Source organism: Haliaeetus albicilla, chromosome 31 (genome assembly GCF_947461875.1).
Source record: "Haliaeetus albicilla chromosome 31, bHalAlb1.1, whole genome shotgun sequence".
Lineage (NCBI taxonomy): Eukaryota > Metazoa > Chordata > Aves > Accipitriformes > Accipitridae > Haliaeetus > Haliaeetus albicilla.
The window spans coordinates 1,349,880-1,365,591 of NC_091513.1; the positions used below are offsets into that span (position 1 = coordinate 1,349,880).

The 15,712-nt window shown below is 52.9% G+C and overlaps 1 protein-coding gene across 2 annotated transcripts; it reads right to left on the reverse strand.

The window, feature by feature from the left end:
* Positions 1 to 3,695: 3,695 nt before the first annotated feature.
* LOC138683179 (olfactory receptor 14A16-like) lies at positions 3,696 to 7,964 on the reverse strand. 2 transcript variants are annotated; one of them, XM_069774709.1, is made up of 2 exons: positions 7,074 to 7,964; positions 3,696 to 3,773 (listed from the first exon to the last, which is right to left on the reverse strand). In XM_069774709.1, exons 1-2 carry the CDS (start codon positions 7,962 to 7,964, stop codon positions 3,696 to 3,698), a joined length of 969 nt encoding a protein of 322 aa, XP_069630810.1. The 2 variants fall into 2 exon arrangements, with proteins under 2 accessions (XP_069630810.1, XP_069630809.1); XM_069774708.1 differs by lacking the exon at positions 3,696 to 3,773 and having other exon boundaries at positions 7,008 to 7,964.
* Between the last annotated feature and the right edge of the window lie 7,748 nt (positions 7,965 to 15,712).

Consider the following 15,712-nt stretch of genomic DNA (forward strand, 5'->3'; position numbering starts at 1 on the left):
AGATGTGGCCAGATCAGAAAAAAGGGATGATGCGATGGAAGTGACAGCAGGTGTGTCCATTTCTTGTTGGCAAAGAAATAAGGGAGATCTGTCCAACTGCTCCAACCTTCACTGCTCCAAGCACCCTTTAGATAGGAAATGAAGATGTACAGTATGTCAATATAAACGTGTCACCAGAACACAGTTCTCCATTCAAAGTGTTGGGAGGAAATACATTTTTGGAAATGGCTGTATACATCTCTCTTTACATAAAGGGAGAGAAAGTGTCATCATCTTGCTGGTCCATGTCCATGGCCTATGAAAAAATTCGTGAGAATTTGCAGACCAATATCAAACTGCTGAAAAGTGACTTTTTACACACTTATTGCCCCAAGCTCTTTCCTGCATATGTTTCTACTTTTGGCTAACATCTTCATTCTGGGATTGACTCAGTTGCCAGCACAGAGGTTGACTTTGCCTCCAAGATACCCAGGGGTGGCTGAAGCCCCCATGTGGGACTGGGAAATGAGACCCATGACCTACCGGAGCACTTCTGGAGCAGGAGCTGGTCACCAGACAGGGTGTGTCCAAGCATCTCAGTTGAGACTACTGATTTCTGCCCCTTGAGTAGAAAAGGAAGCCTGGGCCATGGCACCCAAGATGCCCAACATTAGAGGAGACCACTCTCATCCCTGCCTTCACTGACAATGGAACCACATGTACTTTATACCTGCAGGGAATGAAAAATGCGTGGGTCTAGGTATTGCAGAGTCTGCTTGAAGACGCTCCTGTGTCCCAGATACATTGGGCTTAGTGCCCGTTTGGCTATTCAAAAGAGAGCATTTCATTCACTTTGTCTCTTTTTTCCCCTCTGTCAATCAGGAGAGCTCGTCACTTCAATGTGTGACTTGCTGTGTGCAAAGAGCCGCTATGGACAGACGGAGTCCAGGGCAGGGAGTGTTTTGGGGGGTCCTGGGATCCGTACTTACACAAAAATGTGGGTTTTGCTCATCTAATGCTATCCGCTGTGGGAGGTGGACTTCAGAGGAGGTAACGTGGACTTAATATACAGTTGTTGAGTGTATTACATCGCCGCGTGTCTGTGTGCAGCTCGGTCTCCAAGCAGGAGGGAGTTGGTGCCCATGGGCTGAAGCATGCAGCTACAGACTTCAGTGAAGAAAGCTCAGATTTGAGCAAGGCTGCTGTAAGTGCCAGGTGGTTGAGAGAAAAGGTGGGGCTGGGGGTAGGGATGAAGAATGACCATAGATTGTTAAGACAAAAAGGGTCTTGCTTTTTGTATACATCCAAACTCCATTAGGAGGATCAATATGAAGATTTGTGATATTACATGGTGCCTGAACAGAAAAATAAAGAAAAGGGGGGGGGGGGCGAGAATTCTTTCTTATTGTTTAGTATTGAAATCTTTCCACTTTGACTACGCTCCTGAAATGTCTCTAATTAACCACATAAGAATTGAAGACCTAAAGGACAACTATGCACTGAGCCTTGGCTCGTTAGGGAGTTTTCATGTTAATGAGCCCTCTGGTGCCAAGTTCCTGAACTGCAGATCCTGAAAGACTCAACGCGCCTCTCAAGAAGTAAAAGCCAGCATCAAACTTCCAAGTTTCTGAGGGTGTTAGTGGGCGCCACTGAGGAACATAACTCTAGAGAGCGTGGAGGGAATGACCAGACAAGGAGACCGTCCCTGGTGGCTGGTGAACCAGGAAGTCGGAGACACTGGTTACAGGTGGAAAATCAATTGTGGAGGTGGCTGTGAAAGCCCTAAATGTGTTTCACCAAGCAGGATGGCCAAACCCTGAGCCCCATCCCCCTGGGAAGGGGGATCCTTTCCTTCATGGGATGCTTACAGCTCCCAGGCTGTTTTGGGTGTCAGTGAGGAGGGAACAAGGGCCTGGGGCTGTAAGGAACCGGTGTCCTCGCATGGGCTTCAGTGGAAGAGACAGCAGCCACCGTGGAGATGACAAGGACTTCAGTTGTGTTGGCAGGGAGGAGGGGGGCAGCTGCACAAAGGCCCTGCTTACACCACAGACAGTCCTACACTGTCTTATGCCTGTGCCATTTTCCCTGCAGACTTTAGCTGCCTCCCCCTGTTTCCCCACCTCACCCTGACCTTGGGATCTCGATGTAGAAGAACTTGGAGCAATGGAGTAATCTGAGCTTGGGGAAAGTGTGAGGGCAATGGACTTGAATAATTTTGTCAGTGTTTCTCACATTCCAAACCTTTTTTACTTGGCATAAATTAAATTGATCTTCCCCAAGTCAACCCTTCTTTGCCTGTGACAGTAATTAGTAAGTGATCTCCCTGTCTTTATCGTGACCCATGAGCTATTCCATCTTATTTTGTCCCTTTGTCCTTTTGAGATGGAGGTGTGAGTGGGCAGCTGGGTGGGGGTCTGGGTGTTGGGCAAGGCTAACCCACAGCAGGACGACCACCTCAGGACTGCTGAATCCAGTATGGGGCTTACCAGCACAAGGAAGACCCTGGCAGACTGGAGAGAAAGTTGCAGAGGCCAGAAGGATGGCTGGGGCCTGGAGCACATTGTGTACAAGGAGAGGCTGAGAAAGCCGGGGTTTGGAAAAAAGCCTCAGAGCCAAACACTGGAGCAAGGACCCAGGCCAGATGGTGAGATCTCTATCAGTGGAGATTTTCAAAATCTGTCGAGACAAGCACTTGATCTAGCCGGACGTGTCTGAGAATGGGCTTGGCTGAGAGTCTGGCTGTGGCAAGAGCTATGGGACTTGATGTGTAATGAGTGTTGGTAGGAAACTGGTTCCCTTTGTATTAGTAATGGCAGTAGAGCTGCGTATCCTGGAGACCTGGAGGAAGACAGGCATGACCATGCAGCAAAGGTCCTTCCTCAGGGTTGGGCTGTATGGCCACTCACTCTCTGGCTCTTCTGTGTTCATATGATAGGTGATCCCCAACATGACTGCATTTGCCCCTTCTCTGCCCCCACCAGCCCCACACACCAGGGCAGCATGACAGTCCTGGCCCTGGAGATCCTCAGCCAGCTCTTCCATCTCTCCAGCCCCCTTTCCCTGTGCCAGCTGGGTTCCTGCTGCCTGCCCTTTGATTGCAGAGTCCTCCTTTCCCTGTGAATACCTGGAATTAACACTTTTGGGTGATTCCACCTAGGCAATCTCTCACTTTGTGGAGCTCCAGTCACAGCCCAGGCACACGCTGCCCATGGAGATCCCCTGGGATATCCAGGCAGCTACAGATTCCCCTCCTGGAAGATGTCTTCTGCCCTGTCACATGTGGGAGAGGACTCGGTTTGTATCTCAGTGACGACTCATCATCTCCACTGTCACCAGGCACCAACAGGTGAGTCCTAAGTCTACCCCTCTAGCAGGTCACAAGATGACAATGAGCTTTTTGCCCTTGAAACCATGGATCTATAGGCCTTTTTGGGGTGCAGTATCTCAGGGCTGTTCCTGACACGAGGCTTGGAAAAACAGCCCTACCATCAGGCAGTGCACAGGGAAGATCCCTTTTTGTTACAGCGATGCTATGAGGGAGTCAGCTTGGACCCAGTGTTACAAAGACACATTTTTATATGGTCCTCCAGGTGAGACAGAGGAGGTTCATGCTTCACATGAAGTACGGGAAGTCCAAGTATTGCTCTACGAACATGAAACCCCAAAGAGCAATAACAACAATGATAATAAAACAAAGCATGGGCCTAGTATGGGAGTCACTTGTGGAAAAAGACTGGAAGTTTACTGGTATTGAAAAATGCCCATGAAATCACTTTTCTCAGGGCATTTTCCAGCTCCCTGTTCCTCATGCTATAGATGAGAGGGTTCACAACTGGAGACACCAGTGAGTACAGCACTGCCACCACCAGATCCAGGGATGGGGAGGAGATGGAGGGGGGCTTCAGATGGGCAATCATGCCAGTGCTGACATACATGGAGACCACTCAGCGCACAAGTCAGCAGCCCTAGCCAAGAGAACAAGGACCTCAGTTCTGGGTCCCAGCCCTACCAAAGCCCTTGGCTTTCCCCACCACAGGCTGTCCTATACTGTCCTATGTCAGTGATCGTTTCTCTGCAGATTTTAACTCTCCCCCCTGCTTCCCCAACTCACTCTGACCCAATGATATCCCAAGGCTAACTGAAAGCTCTCTGTCCTCACTGTTCTTCAAACATAAAGCTGTAGTTTTCTGAGGCTTAGACAATATCTCTGAGTTCCCTGCAACCCATCTGGCTTCTTTCAAAGCCTTGTTTATGTTCCTCTAGCACCAAAGATGTGCTCCACTAGCCCCAGGCTCGCTTGAATTCTTATGTGCACGGCTCTCTCCCTGCACAACCACGTCTCTCACAAACCCTTCCCTTTTTTCCCCACAGTGATGATACTTCACCCCAGGAGGTCTGTGCATCCTCCACACTCATAGATGTTTCCTGAGGTCCATCCAAGTATGGGAAGTGAAGCAAGAAAAGAGCATGTTCAGATCATTTGGCATGAGAGCCACCCTCAGCAGCGGGCCTTGTCCATTTTCTAGGCATGCACATTATCATAGACAAATCTCTTTAATCCCTGACTTGCAGAAGGGGGGTCTTCCTTCCTGACATCTTCCCAGGACACACCTCCTCCTCTTCCCCATCCACAGACATCCACTGCTTTCCATTTCTGGCCTCAGAGAGGGTTTCAGGATTTGCTAAAGCCATCAGCCACCTCCTTGTTTCTCACTGACATCTCTCGACCCTCTCTCTGAGCCCTACACATTGCCAAGCAATCAGTGCTGCTCAGAGCTGCTCTCTCTTCAGAAGAGGCCTTGAGATTCCTGCATATTCCTGGTGCTTATTAACTATCTTCCTGGCTCTCTCCAGAGCTCATGGCAAACGTTGTTGTCTACAACAGGGCCTTTATGACCATTGTTTATGAAATCATTGTCTTTTTAAGATCTTCTCTGCAGGAAGAATAGCCACAGAAAAGCACCAAAGCCACTACAACAGAGTCTGAATGAAGTGCCAGTAAGAACCAAGTGAGCAACACCCAGGGCTCTGGCTTCCTGGGAAGGAGTGTCTCCTCTTTGTCACCTTTTCTAATGAAAGGAGCAGGAAAACTGTCCATCCCATGGAGCTCTGCTGAACTAATATGGAGCTGTACATTGTGAGAGGTGATACAAGTGGCATCAGCAGGTTGAGAAGACTTCTGTAGGGAAGGCATTTTGAGGGAGCACCCTGACTTCACCCAGATAAAAAGAGACCACGTAGTGTGCTGACATGATGGTTAGAAGTGTCCTGGGGTAAAAGAATGTGGATGAGAGCAGGTGGGAGAGATTTGGTTTGCAGAGATTTGAGGTAGTACTCTCCGTGTCTCAGCAGTCCGAGGTTTGGAACCAAGGAAAAATATGGAAGCTCTCAAGGACGTTTTGGAATTCATGGAACTATCAGTAATAGAAGTAACAGGACAGTGCTGAAATGGAACTCCTATGTATTCTCGATTATGAACTAAGGCTATTTAAGTTTTCTTTTTACATGACAAAAATAGCTATAAGTTCTCAGTAATTAACCTCTGGTATACAATCCTTAGAAAGAGTGTCCATGATGGCACCTCCTGGCAGCTGCTTCATGGCCCCTGTCAGCACCCTGTCCTTGTGCTGGCCCAGCCCCACTGCCCATAAACAGTCCCACTGCCCCACTGTGCAGGCACAGCATGGGAAAGGGGAGAGTCAGGGGTGGGGACCTTCCCCCCATTGTGATCCCAAAGATGGCCTTCAGATCACAGTTCCACCATGATCCTGCTACTTTTTCAGCTTCCCCAGCACCCGACCCAAGCCCTGCCGCAGCCTTGTCCTACATGGGGTTTTGCAGACAGCTCTGCTCCAGGGTCTGCCAGGGTCTGGGGAAGAAGAGAAGCTGGGCAGGGCTGTCTGTTCCCCCAAACCAGCCGTTGGACCACCAGGATGATGGAGGTGGCCTCACAGCGAAACTCACCCGTAAACCCGGGGTGACCAGCAAGTGCTGGAAATGGCCAATGAGAGATGCTGGGGGTGACAAAGGCCCTGAGCCACCTTCCCTATCTGTCCGCACTGCCAAGGGCAGAGACCAGACTCCTCCTCTCCCCTACACCTGCATTTCTTCCATGCTTTCCACACGCCCAGGCTCTGCACCACACCCCCCTGGTGTCAGTCCTTGCCCTCCATGGTCACACACTACAAGCTCTACACTGATATTTTTTCTCTCCTGGGCACTTTCCAGATCAGATCAGCTCCCCCTAAACTCTTCCCACTTCCCTTCACCTCCCTCCACCTCCCCTGCCCTCTCCCCAGTGCAGCCCAGTCTGGCATGGCCCCACAGCAGTGCCCACCACAGGCTGCGGCAGAGCTCTGGGCACTCACCCCACAGCCCCAGACCCTCTGAAGGGCACAGCAGCTCCTCGGGGGTGGAGAGGGCTGAGCCCCAGGGCTGGGGGGCATCTGTGGCACAAGGCCTGGGGAGATCCCCTTGTATGATGGAAATGCTGCTATGGAGGCCAGCTCTGTCACACAAGTGCCCATTGCCTGTCCTTGCCTGCAGTCACAGGCCTGACACACAGCAGGACTCTAACCAAGTTTCAAGAGCCCTCAGGCCTTCCACCAATCGAAGGGTTCAGAAGGAAAGCATGGAAGTGGGAAGAGAGAAGCTTGGGAAAGACCAAGCGCTGGTGCTCCCTGGCACTGCTGCTGTGCCAGGACTCTTTTCTTCTTCCCTTCTGCACACAGGCACTGCTCCCTGCAGCACCAGAGAAGGTCTTGGTGGAAGAAACTTGGAAAACCAACTCACTGCAGGGCCCTTTATTTTGTTGAAACACACAGAGGGAACAGCTCATTTGCACAGCCTCCAGGGCACAGAAAAGCCTGGACAGACTGTGAATTAGAAACCAGAGGAATAAAGACACTTCTTTGTGGAAAGCATTCAGATATATAAAACAAAGTGAAAAAGAAGGAATAAAACCACACCCAAAATCACCATAAAAAGACCAGCAAAAGACAGGTTGGGTCTGTAATGAGATATAAGTACTATGCAGAAGACAAGAGGTAGTTTATTCCTTCTAAAAAGCATCCAGTCATTAGTTTTCTCAGGGCATCCTTGATCTCATGGTTTCTCATGCTGTAGATGAGGGGGTTCAGTGCTGGAGGCACCACCGAGTACAGAACTGCCACCACCAGGTCCAGGGATGGGGAGGAGATGGAGGGGGGCTTCAGGTAGGCAAAACTGCCAGTGCTGATAAACAGGGAGACCACGGTCAGGTGCGGGAGGCACGTGGAAAAGGCTTTGTGCCGTCCCTGCTCAGAGGGGATCCTCAGCACAGCCCTGAAGATCTGCCCATAGGACAGCACAATGAAAACAAAACAACCAACAGCTAAACATACACCAACTACAAGTACCCCAACTTCCCTGAGGTAGGCATCTGAGCAGGCAAGTTTGAGGATCTGGGGGATTTCACAGAAGAACTGGTCCACAGCATTGCCTTGGCAGAGGGGTAATGAAAATGTATTGACAGTGTGCAGCACAGCATGGAGGAACCCACTGCCCCAGGCAGCTGCTGCCGTGTGGACACAAGCTCTGCTGCCCAGGAGGGTCCCGTAGTGCAGGGGTTTGCAGATGGCAACGTAGCGGTCATAGGCCATGACAGTGAGAAGAGAACACTCTGCTGAGATCAAAAAGGTAAACAGAAAGACCTGGGCAGCACATCCTGGGTAGGAGATGGCCCTGTTGTCCCACAGGGAGTTGGCTATGGCTTTAGGGACAGTGGTGGAGATGGAGCCCAAGTCAAGGAGGGAGAGGTTGAGGAGGAAGAAGTACATGGGTGCGTGGAGGTGGTGGTCACAGGCTATGGCGGTGATGACAAGGCCGTTTCCCAGGAGGGCAGCCAGGTAGATGCCCAGGAAGAGCCAGAAGTGCAAGAGCTGCAGCTCCCGCGTGTTGGCAAATGCCAGGAGGAGGAACTGGGTGATGGAGCTGCCGTTGGACATGTTCTTCCTGTGGTAGTGGGGTGCTGTCAAAGTAGAAAAAAGACAGTGAAGAGTCAGGGCATTATTCTCAGAGCAATATCAAAGCCATTTCCCATAGACCCTCCCACTCTCACACACACAGACCCTTTTCCTTTTCTAGGAGACCTTCCTTCAGGTCTGTGGCTGGAGCCCTGCTTGGTGCTGGCCGAGCGTGCAATGAAGAGCAGGGCCTCTGCCCATGGGCTCTTGAAAGGTCAGCCCTGCTCTGCAGCTGTGGGTTCATGGGACTGATGCGGGCAGAGGCCAGTCTGGTGTTTGAATTTGTCACCTGAAGCCGCTCCTAACACAGAAGGGATTGTCATCATCTGCACTGCCAGTGCTAAGGAACCAGGAGGGCAAAAGCATTTTAAGAGTTCTAGTTTTTTTTACAGCTGCCTACATCGCCCCTGGGGAGTTTTGTTTGCTCTCAGCAGTGTCTGGTGTCTTTTCAGGGTAACATGGAAGCGTGATCACCCTCCATCTCAGAAAGGTGCAAGCACAGTGAAAGTAGGAACTAGACAGAAGGACAGAGCAGCTCCCCCTCTCTAGGCACTAAAACACAGGCAATCCTCTTGCCTTGCCTGGCTCACGCTGTTCTCCCGGAGTACAGAAGAAATGCTGAAGGCTCCTGAGACCTGAGACATCCACAGCAGACCACCAAATGTCTCCCCCTTTCTCAAAGTCTCAGCACCCTGCTTCTAGCCAAGGACACACCGGGCTCATTTCACCAGCCCAAGAGCATTTCCTCAGTCCTAGCATCTCTATGCTTCTCCATGGGGCTTTCAGATCACAGAAAGCTGCTGTGAGACAGGTTTGCATCCTGCAGGGCAGCTAACAGCTTGGAAGGACACTCGGAGGTGATAGCCAAGTGACCTGATGCGATAGCATCGCTGTAAGGGAGAATCAGCTCATTCCCCAGCCCCACAGACACCATTGAGAATAACCCCTCAGATTATAGGAAAGCTGGGACACTTGTTCCTGTGGACACAGCTGCATGGCAGGACCCACAAGATCAGTGTGTGACTCTGCAGCTGAAACTCCCATCCCCACAGAGCCTGACAGCAGCAGCAAGATAACAGTAACACAGACAAGTGGAGAACCAAGGAAAAGAGCAGAGATCGACTGGCTCAGAGAGGCAAGAGGAGAGGCAGCTGCAGTCTCAGGAAAGTGTTACCCTTACCCATTTGTGCATGCCACCTCCCAGACACCAGCACAGCCAGGCAGTTGTTCTCAGTCCCTGTGCTCTACTTCAGGAGGCTCCTATCAGACTTACTGGTCACTCCAAGTTACAGCTCAGGAGTCTCAGGGACTTGCTGAAAGCATTACAGCTCCTTTTCCATTTCTCCCCCCAAATTCCCCAAGAGCAGGAAACAGAAAACACAGGGTCTGGAAAGATCTTTATGATATATTAATCCCTGGTTTGATCTTCCGCTTGAAAAGTCCCCTCGGAAATGTCCAGGGGGTGATCTGGAGCTGCGAGCTCCCCTGACCCACACAGCACCCTCTTGCCAGCAGAAGGACCCTGCCCTGCTGTGAGATGCTTCTTCTACCCACAGCTTTTCTCATATCTGCTGTTACTGTTCCCTGGCAGGCTGAGTACTTACCCTGACCGGTGGCAGAGTCCCTGCCCCAGCACACAGCCCCCCACGGTGCAGGGACCCTGCTCAGAAGGACAGCCCTGGGCACCCCTGGCTGCACACCCACCTTCACACTCTGCAGCCATCCCCAGGTGAAGGCAGCTGACATGCCCTGTCCCTCTGAGGGTGCAGCAGGGAAGCTGTGCTCCAAAGCACGGCCTTTTTCTCTGCACTGCAGAAACTGTGAGAGTCCCTCTGACAGATCCCATAGGCTGTGGGATGTGCCAGCTTTAGGAGGTCATTCCAGGACCCACAGCTGTATTGCCCTGCAGCCAGAGACTTACCCTGTGAAGGGCTGTCAAGATTTTTCTCCAGGTCAGCTCTCTCCTCTCTCCGTCCACCTCATTGTGCCTCCAACCTCCCTCTCCCTTCCCTCCTCACCCCTCAGTGCCTGCAGGCAGTGCCCTCAGCCCTGCTGCGCTTTGCAGAGGAGCTGCTCCTGGGCAGAGCTGTCTCTCTGCAGTGCTGCCTGCTTGCCATGAGCTCCCTCCAGCCCAGGAGCCCAGCCCAGCTCAGCAGCAGAGGACCAGCCCAAGGCAGCCCTTTCTCTGCCCTCTCTGAGCTCCCTCCAGGTGTCCCTGGGGCTCCAGGGGAACCTGCTGGGAAACAGGTTGAGGCAATCAGTGATGGTTATTCCCTCAACTAGGGAGAGCCACTTCTTTCATGAAATGAAATTTTCCACTCAGAGACAAAGTTACATCTACATGTGACTTTTTTTTTCTTTCCAGAAATATAATCCTTCTCTCAGAGTTACTTTTAATGTACCACTTTTTTCGTGTTATTTTTTAGACAGGATACTCAGAGAGTGACAGGCAGGGACCTCCTTTACACCTACAGACAGAAGTGATCCATGGGTCAATGGTGGGATTTCATCTGTGTTTCTATTTATGGCATTTGAAGGAGACTCAGCTCCCTCCCATGCACACCACAAAGCCACAGGAGGTGGCATTCCTCTTGACTCTCTTCAGGTGTGCACAAAATAGGCACCTGCATGGGAGCTCCTTGTCTCAGGTCCCTTCTGAATTAATGGAGATGGAAGGCAGGAGTCAGGTGTTCAAATGCAAATACCTGTTGACATTTGAGTTGCCAGAGGTGGTCCAAGATACATGTAAGTAACAGCAAACTGTAATGGAGAAGTTCATAGAGGCAGGGCAACATATCGAGAATCATGGATGAGCCTGGTGTGAAATTCCTTTGGCCAAGTGACATGACAGCTTATGCCCAAATAAAGGCCAAAAGAACCTTTTCGTACTCCTTATCTTCATGGCAGTTTATACAGGTATTCATATGAACAATTGCAGTCATGTACCATAGGGAGAGCTGGGTCTCCCTCTTTTCCATCAGCTGGATTTACTATACCTCCACTGACTATAATGGCATGTGTCCCATGTTAATCCCCACATTGCCTAACAGAATTCAGGGCAGGTACACTATTTAATGTCCAGATCCAGGGCCACAGAGCTGCACCAGATGCCAAGGCAGGCATGGACCTCACAGGACCTACAGGAAAGCAATTCTCATTCAGGCTGGTACATCACAGACACTCCAGACAGCATCGCAGAGAGTGCGGTTTGGTGCCTGTGTGCCCTTGACTGATGCCATCAGTCAGAGGCATCAATCATCAGATGCCATCAGAGAGGCAAGGTCTATTCCTTCCCCACCCAAGAGCTGCAGGCACTGCATGAACATGAAGCAAAGTTGCACAGGGGTTTTTACTCACCCCCTTGATGATACAATCAATGAAAAGACCAAGAATTTTCAGAGTGTTCCTGGATACATCTTGTCTTCAAGAACAGCATCCTCCAAGCACAGCAACGGTCCATATCAAAACCAATTTTGTGGTCAGGACCAGTGTTCAGGTTTCCCTGTGAGAAGTCTGTGCTCCTCTACGGTGCCACAACTGATGTGCTGTGGCCCAAATGTGCACTGCCAGGAGGAGCTGAAGACCCATAGCTTGTCACAGAACTGTGATGTTTCTGTGATGTTTTTGGATTAATTGAGACATGATGGGACAGGTTGCTGAGCTGTGGTGCTGCAATGGAGGGATACAGGCTCTACCCAGGGAGCAGCAGGGACGATGAGGAGTATCCCCCATGTATGAAATGGAAGCTTCGATGTGTGGAGGTTCTCTCTTTGACAGACAACAGGTTGGACTAGCTTTTGTCATTTAGGATCAGAGCAGGAGTCAGCAAGAGTGACCTTATGTTGGAAGTTATAAACTGCTTGCTCAGGAAGAGGAAACAAAAAAGGTCTTTTGTCAGCAACCCCGGGAATTCTCCAGGTTCATGAGCAGGTTCCTGTGGTGAACTTAAGTGCCCTGGCATTCCATGGCAAGGCCAAGCAACAGGGTGCCAACAGCCTGAAGGCTCTTGGGACAACTTCTTCAGAGAGCTGCCAGGTGGGCCACCAAGGGTGATTTTCACATGGACCTGATCCTGGCCAAGAAGGAACAGCTGGTTAAGGATGTGATGATATTCAGTGTCAGTCTTGGCTGTCATGGCCATGAATTAGTTGGGGATGAGACACCAAAGGGCAGTGAGTAAGGCCAGCAGCAGAGCACAGACCTGGGACTCCAGAGGAGAAGACTTTGACACACTCAGGAGACTGAGACAAGTGGTGCCATGGGAAGCAGCTCTGAAGGGGGAAGGAGCTTGAGAAATCTGATCGGCCATACAGGACAGCCTCCTGCAAGGACAAGAAGGATCTCCCCAAACACCCGTGAAGAGAAGCAACCATCTCCAGAGGCTGCTTGTGTGAACTGACTGAGCTCCAGGGCAAAAAGGCAGCAGGCAGGAGGTGGAAGCAAGGAAAGCTGCTGACAGAATGTAGAAACCTTGTCTTAGGATGTAGGGACGATGCCAAAGCCAAAGGTCCCATTGCCTTGAGAGATGCAGGGGAGGACAGAGGCAGCAAGATGAGCTGATACTGCTTCATTAACCGTAAAAGAATAGACAGGGATCATGTGGGCCTGCTGCTGAGCTTTCTAAGTGTAGGAGCAGGTAAGGCTGAGGAACTTAATGACTTTTTTGGCTGTGACATCTGTCAGGCCTTTGTGACTGGCAGCAGGACCCTGGAGGAAAACAACCAGCAGTAAGTGGGGATCAAGTTAGGGATTACTTGAGCAAACTCAGCCTATGACAGCCCCTGGGAGCAGAGGGGAATCATCCAAGGCTGGAGAGGGAGCAAGCCAATTTCATAGCAAGGCTCACCCTGCATCAATTTTGAGAGATCATGAAGATCAGGACAAGTCGCTGATGGCTTCCAAAAAAGTTGACAGCTGTCTTCCAACAGAGGCCAGAGGATAACCTGGGGAAAAAAAAGCTGTTTAACCTCCTATAGGAGAGCAGTGTGTCCCTGAGCATGTCCTCCTGGATGATATTTCTGGGAAGATGAAGAGGAAGGCAACTGGGTCTACCTGGTCTACCCCACTGGCACCATTAGGGAGGCCAGGTCTACCCTGCCTGCTTGGTTAGGGTGGCCAGGTCTACCCCACCGGCACTGGTCGGGAGGCAAGGACAACCCCGCCCGCATCAGTAGAGAGGCCAGGTCTACCTGTCCCGTGCCTATAGGGAGTCTAGTTGTACCCAACCGGTGGCAGTTGGGAGGCCAGGTCTACCCCACCCGTGCGGTTAGGGAGCCCATGTCTACCCCAACGGTGCCGGACGGGAGGCCAGGTCCACCCTGCCCGCGTGGTTAAGGATGCCAGGTGTACACTACAGGTGCTGTTTTTGTGGCCAGGTCTACCTGCCCGTGCGGTTAGGGAGGCCAGGTCTATCCCACCCGATTGGGTAGGTAGGCCAGGTCTACCCCACCTGTGCGGTTAGGGAGGCCTGGTCTTCCCCACCGGTGCCATTAAGGAGGCCAGGTCTACCCCACCCGCGCAGTTATGGAGGCCTGGTTTACCACACCAGCGCTAGTTAGGGAGTCCAAGTCTACCCCACCAGTGCCGGTTGGGAGGCAAGGACAACCCCGCCCGCATCGGTAGAGACGCCAGGTCTACCCATCCCACGGGATAGGGAGGCTAGTTGTATCCAACCAGTTCCAGTTGGGAGGCCATGTCTACCCAGCCCGCGCGGTTAGGGAGGCCAGGTCTCCTGGCCCTGCGCGGATAGGGAGGCCAGGTATACCCTAATGTTGCCAGTCAGGAGGTTAGGTCCACCCCGCCTGCGCAGTTAGGGAGTCCTGGTCTACTCCACCGGAACTGGTAGGGAGGCCAGGTCTATCTGGACTGTGCATATAGGGAGGCCAGGTCTCCCCACCGGCGCCAGTCAGGAGGGCAGGTCTACCCGGCCTGCATGGATAGGGACCTCTGGTCTACCCCACGGGCGCCAGTTGGGAGGCTATTTCTACTGTGCCCACGAGTTTAGGGAGGCCAGGTCTAGCCCACCCGAGGGCTTAGGGAGGCCTGGTCTACCCCACCTGCTTGATTAGGGAGGATTGGTCTACGCGGCCCGCACAAGCAGGGAGGCCAGGTCCACCTGACCAGCACCGGTCGGGACGCAAGGTTAACCCCACCCATGAGGTTAGGAAGGCCAGGTCTACCCAGCCCACGTGGATAGGGAGGCTATGTTTACCCTACCATCGCCGGTCAGGAGGCCAGGTCTACCCCGCCTGCACGGTTAGGGAGGCCAGCTCTACCACAGCGGCACTGGTCGGGAGGCCAGGTCTACTCTGCCCGCATGTTTAGGAGTCCAGGTGTACCCCACGGCATGGGTAGAGTGGCCTGGTCTACCCCGCCCGTGAGTTTAGTGAGGCCAGGTCTACCAGGCCTGCGCAGATAGGGAAGCCATGTCTACCCTGCCCGTGCAGTTAAAAGGGCCAGGTCTACCCTGTACTTGCCGGTAGAGAGTCCTGGTGTACCCCGCACACTCGGTTAGGGAGGCCAGGATTACCCCACCGGTGCTGATAGAGAGGCCAGGTCTACCCCACCAGCGTGGGTCGGGAGGCGTGGCCTACCCTGTGCGTGCAGTTAGGGAGGCAGGTCTACCCAATCCCACGCGGTTAGGGAGGCCAGGTCTACACCGCTCACGTGGTTAGGAATACCAAATGTACCCCGCCCGCTTGGGTATGGAGACCAGGTCTATCCCACCCGCACGGTATAGGGAAGCCTGGTTTATCCCACCAGCACCAGCAGGGAGACAAAATCTCCCGGCCTGGCAGATAGGGTGGACAGGTCTACCCCGCCTGGGCGGGTAGGGAGGCCTAGTCTACCAGGCCAGAGCAGGCAGGCAGTTCAGGTCTACCCCACAGGTGCTGGTTGGGAGGCCAGGTCTACCCGACCTGGCAGATAGGGAGGCCAGGCTTACCCTGCTCGTGTGGTTAGGGAGGACTGGACTACCCCACCGGCGCCGGCAGGGAGGCCATGTCTACCCTGCCCTTGGCAGTAGGGAGGCCTGGTCTACCAGGCCAGAGTGGGCAGGCAGTTCAGGTCTATCCCACAGGCACTGGTTGGGAGGCCAGGTCTACCCTGCCTGCCTCGGGTAGAGAGACCAGGTCTACACCACCGGCGCTGGTAGGGAGGCCAGGTCTACCCCGCCCGCATAGTTAGGGAGGTTTTAATACCCCACCCTCACGGTTAGGGAGGCCAGGTCTACCCTGCCCATGCGGTTAGGGAGGCAAAATCCACTCTGCTCGCTCAGGTAGGGAGACCAGGTCTGCCCTGTGTGGGTGGTTAGGGAGGCCTGGTCTACCCTGCCCACGTGGACAGGGAGATGTTGTCTACCCCACCCACTCGGCCAGGGAAGCCCGGTCTATCCCACCCACGCGGTTAGGAAGGCTTGGTCTACGCAGCCCAAGAGGGCAGGGAGGCCCGGTGTACACCACCGGAGCCATTCGGGAGTCCAGGTCTACCCCGCTTGCGCGATTAGGGAGGCCTAGTCTACCCCGCCTGTGCAGTAAGGAAGTCCAGGTCTATCCCACCCCCGCGGTGAAGGAGACTTGGTCTACCCTGCCCGCGCGGGTAGGGACACGAGGTCTACCCTGCCTGCACGGTTAGGGAGGCCAGGTCTACCCCACTGGTGCAGCAGGGAGGCCAGGTCTACCCCGCCCTTGCAGGTAGGGAGACCTGGTCTACCCCGCCTGCTTGGCGAGGGA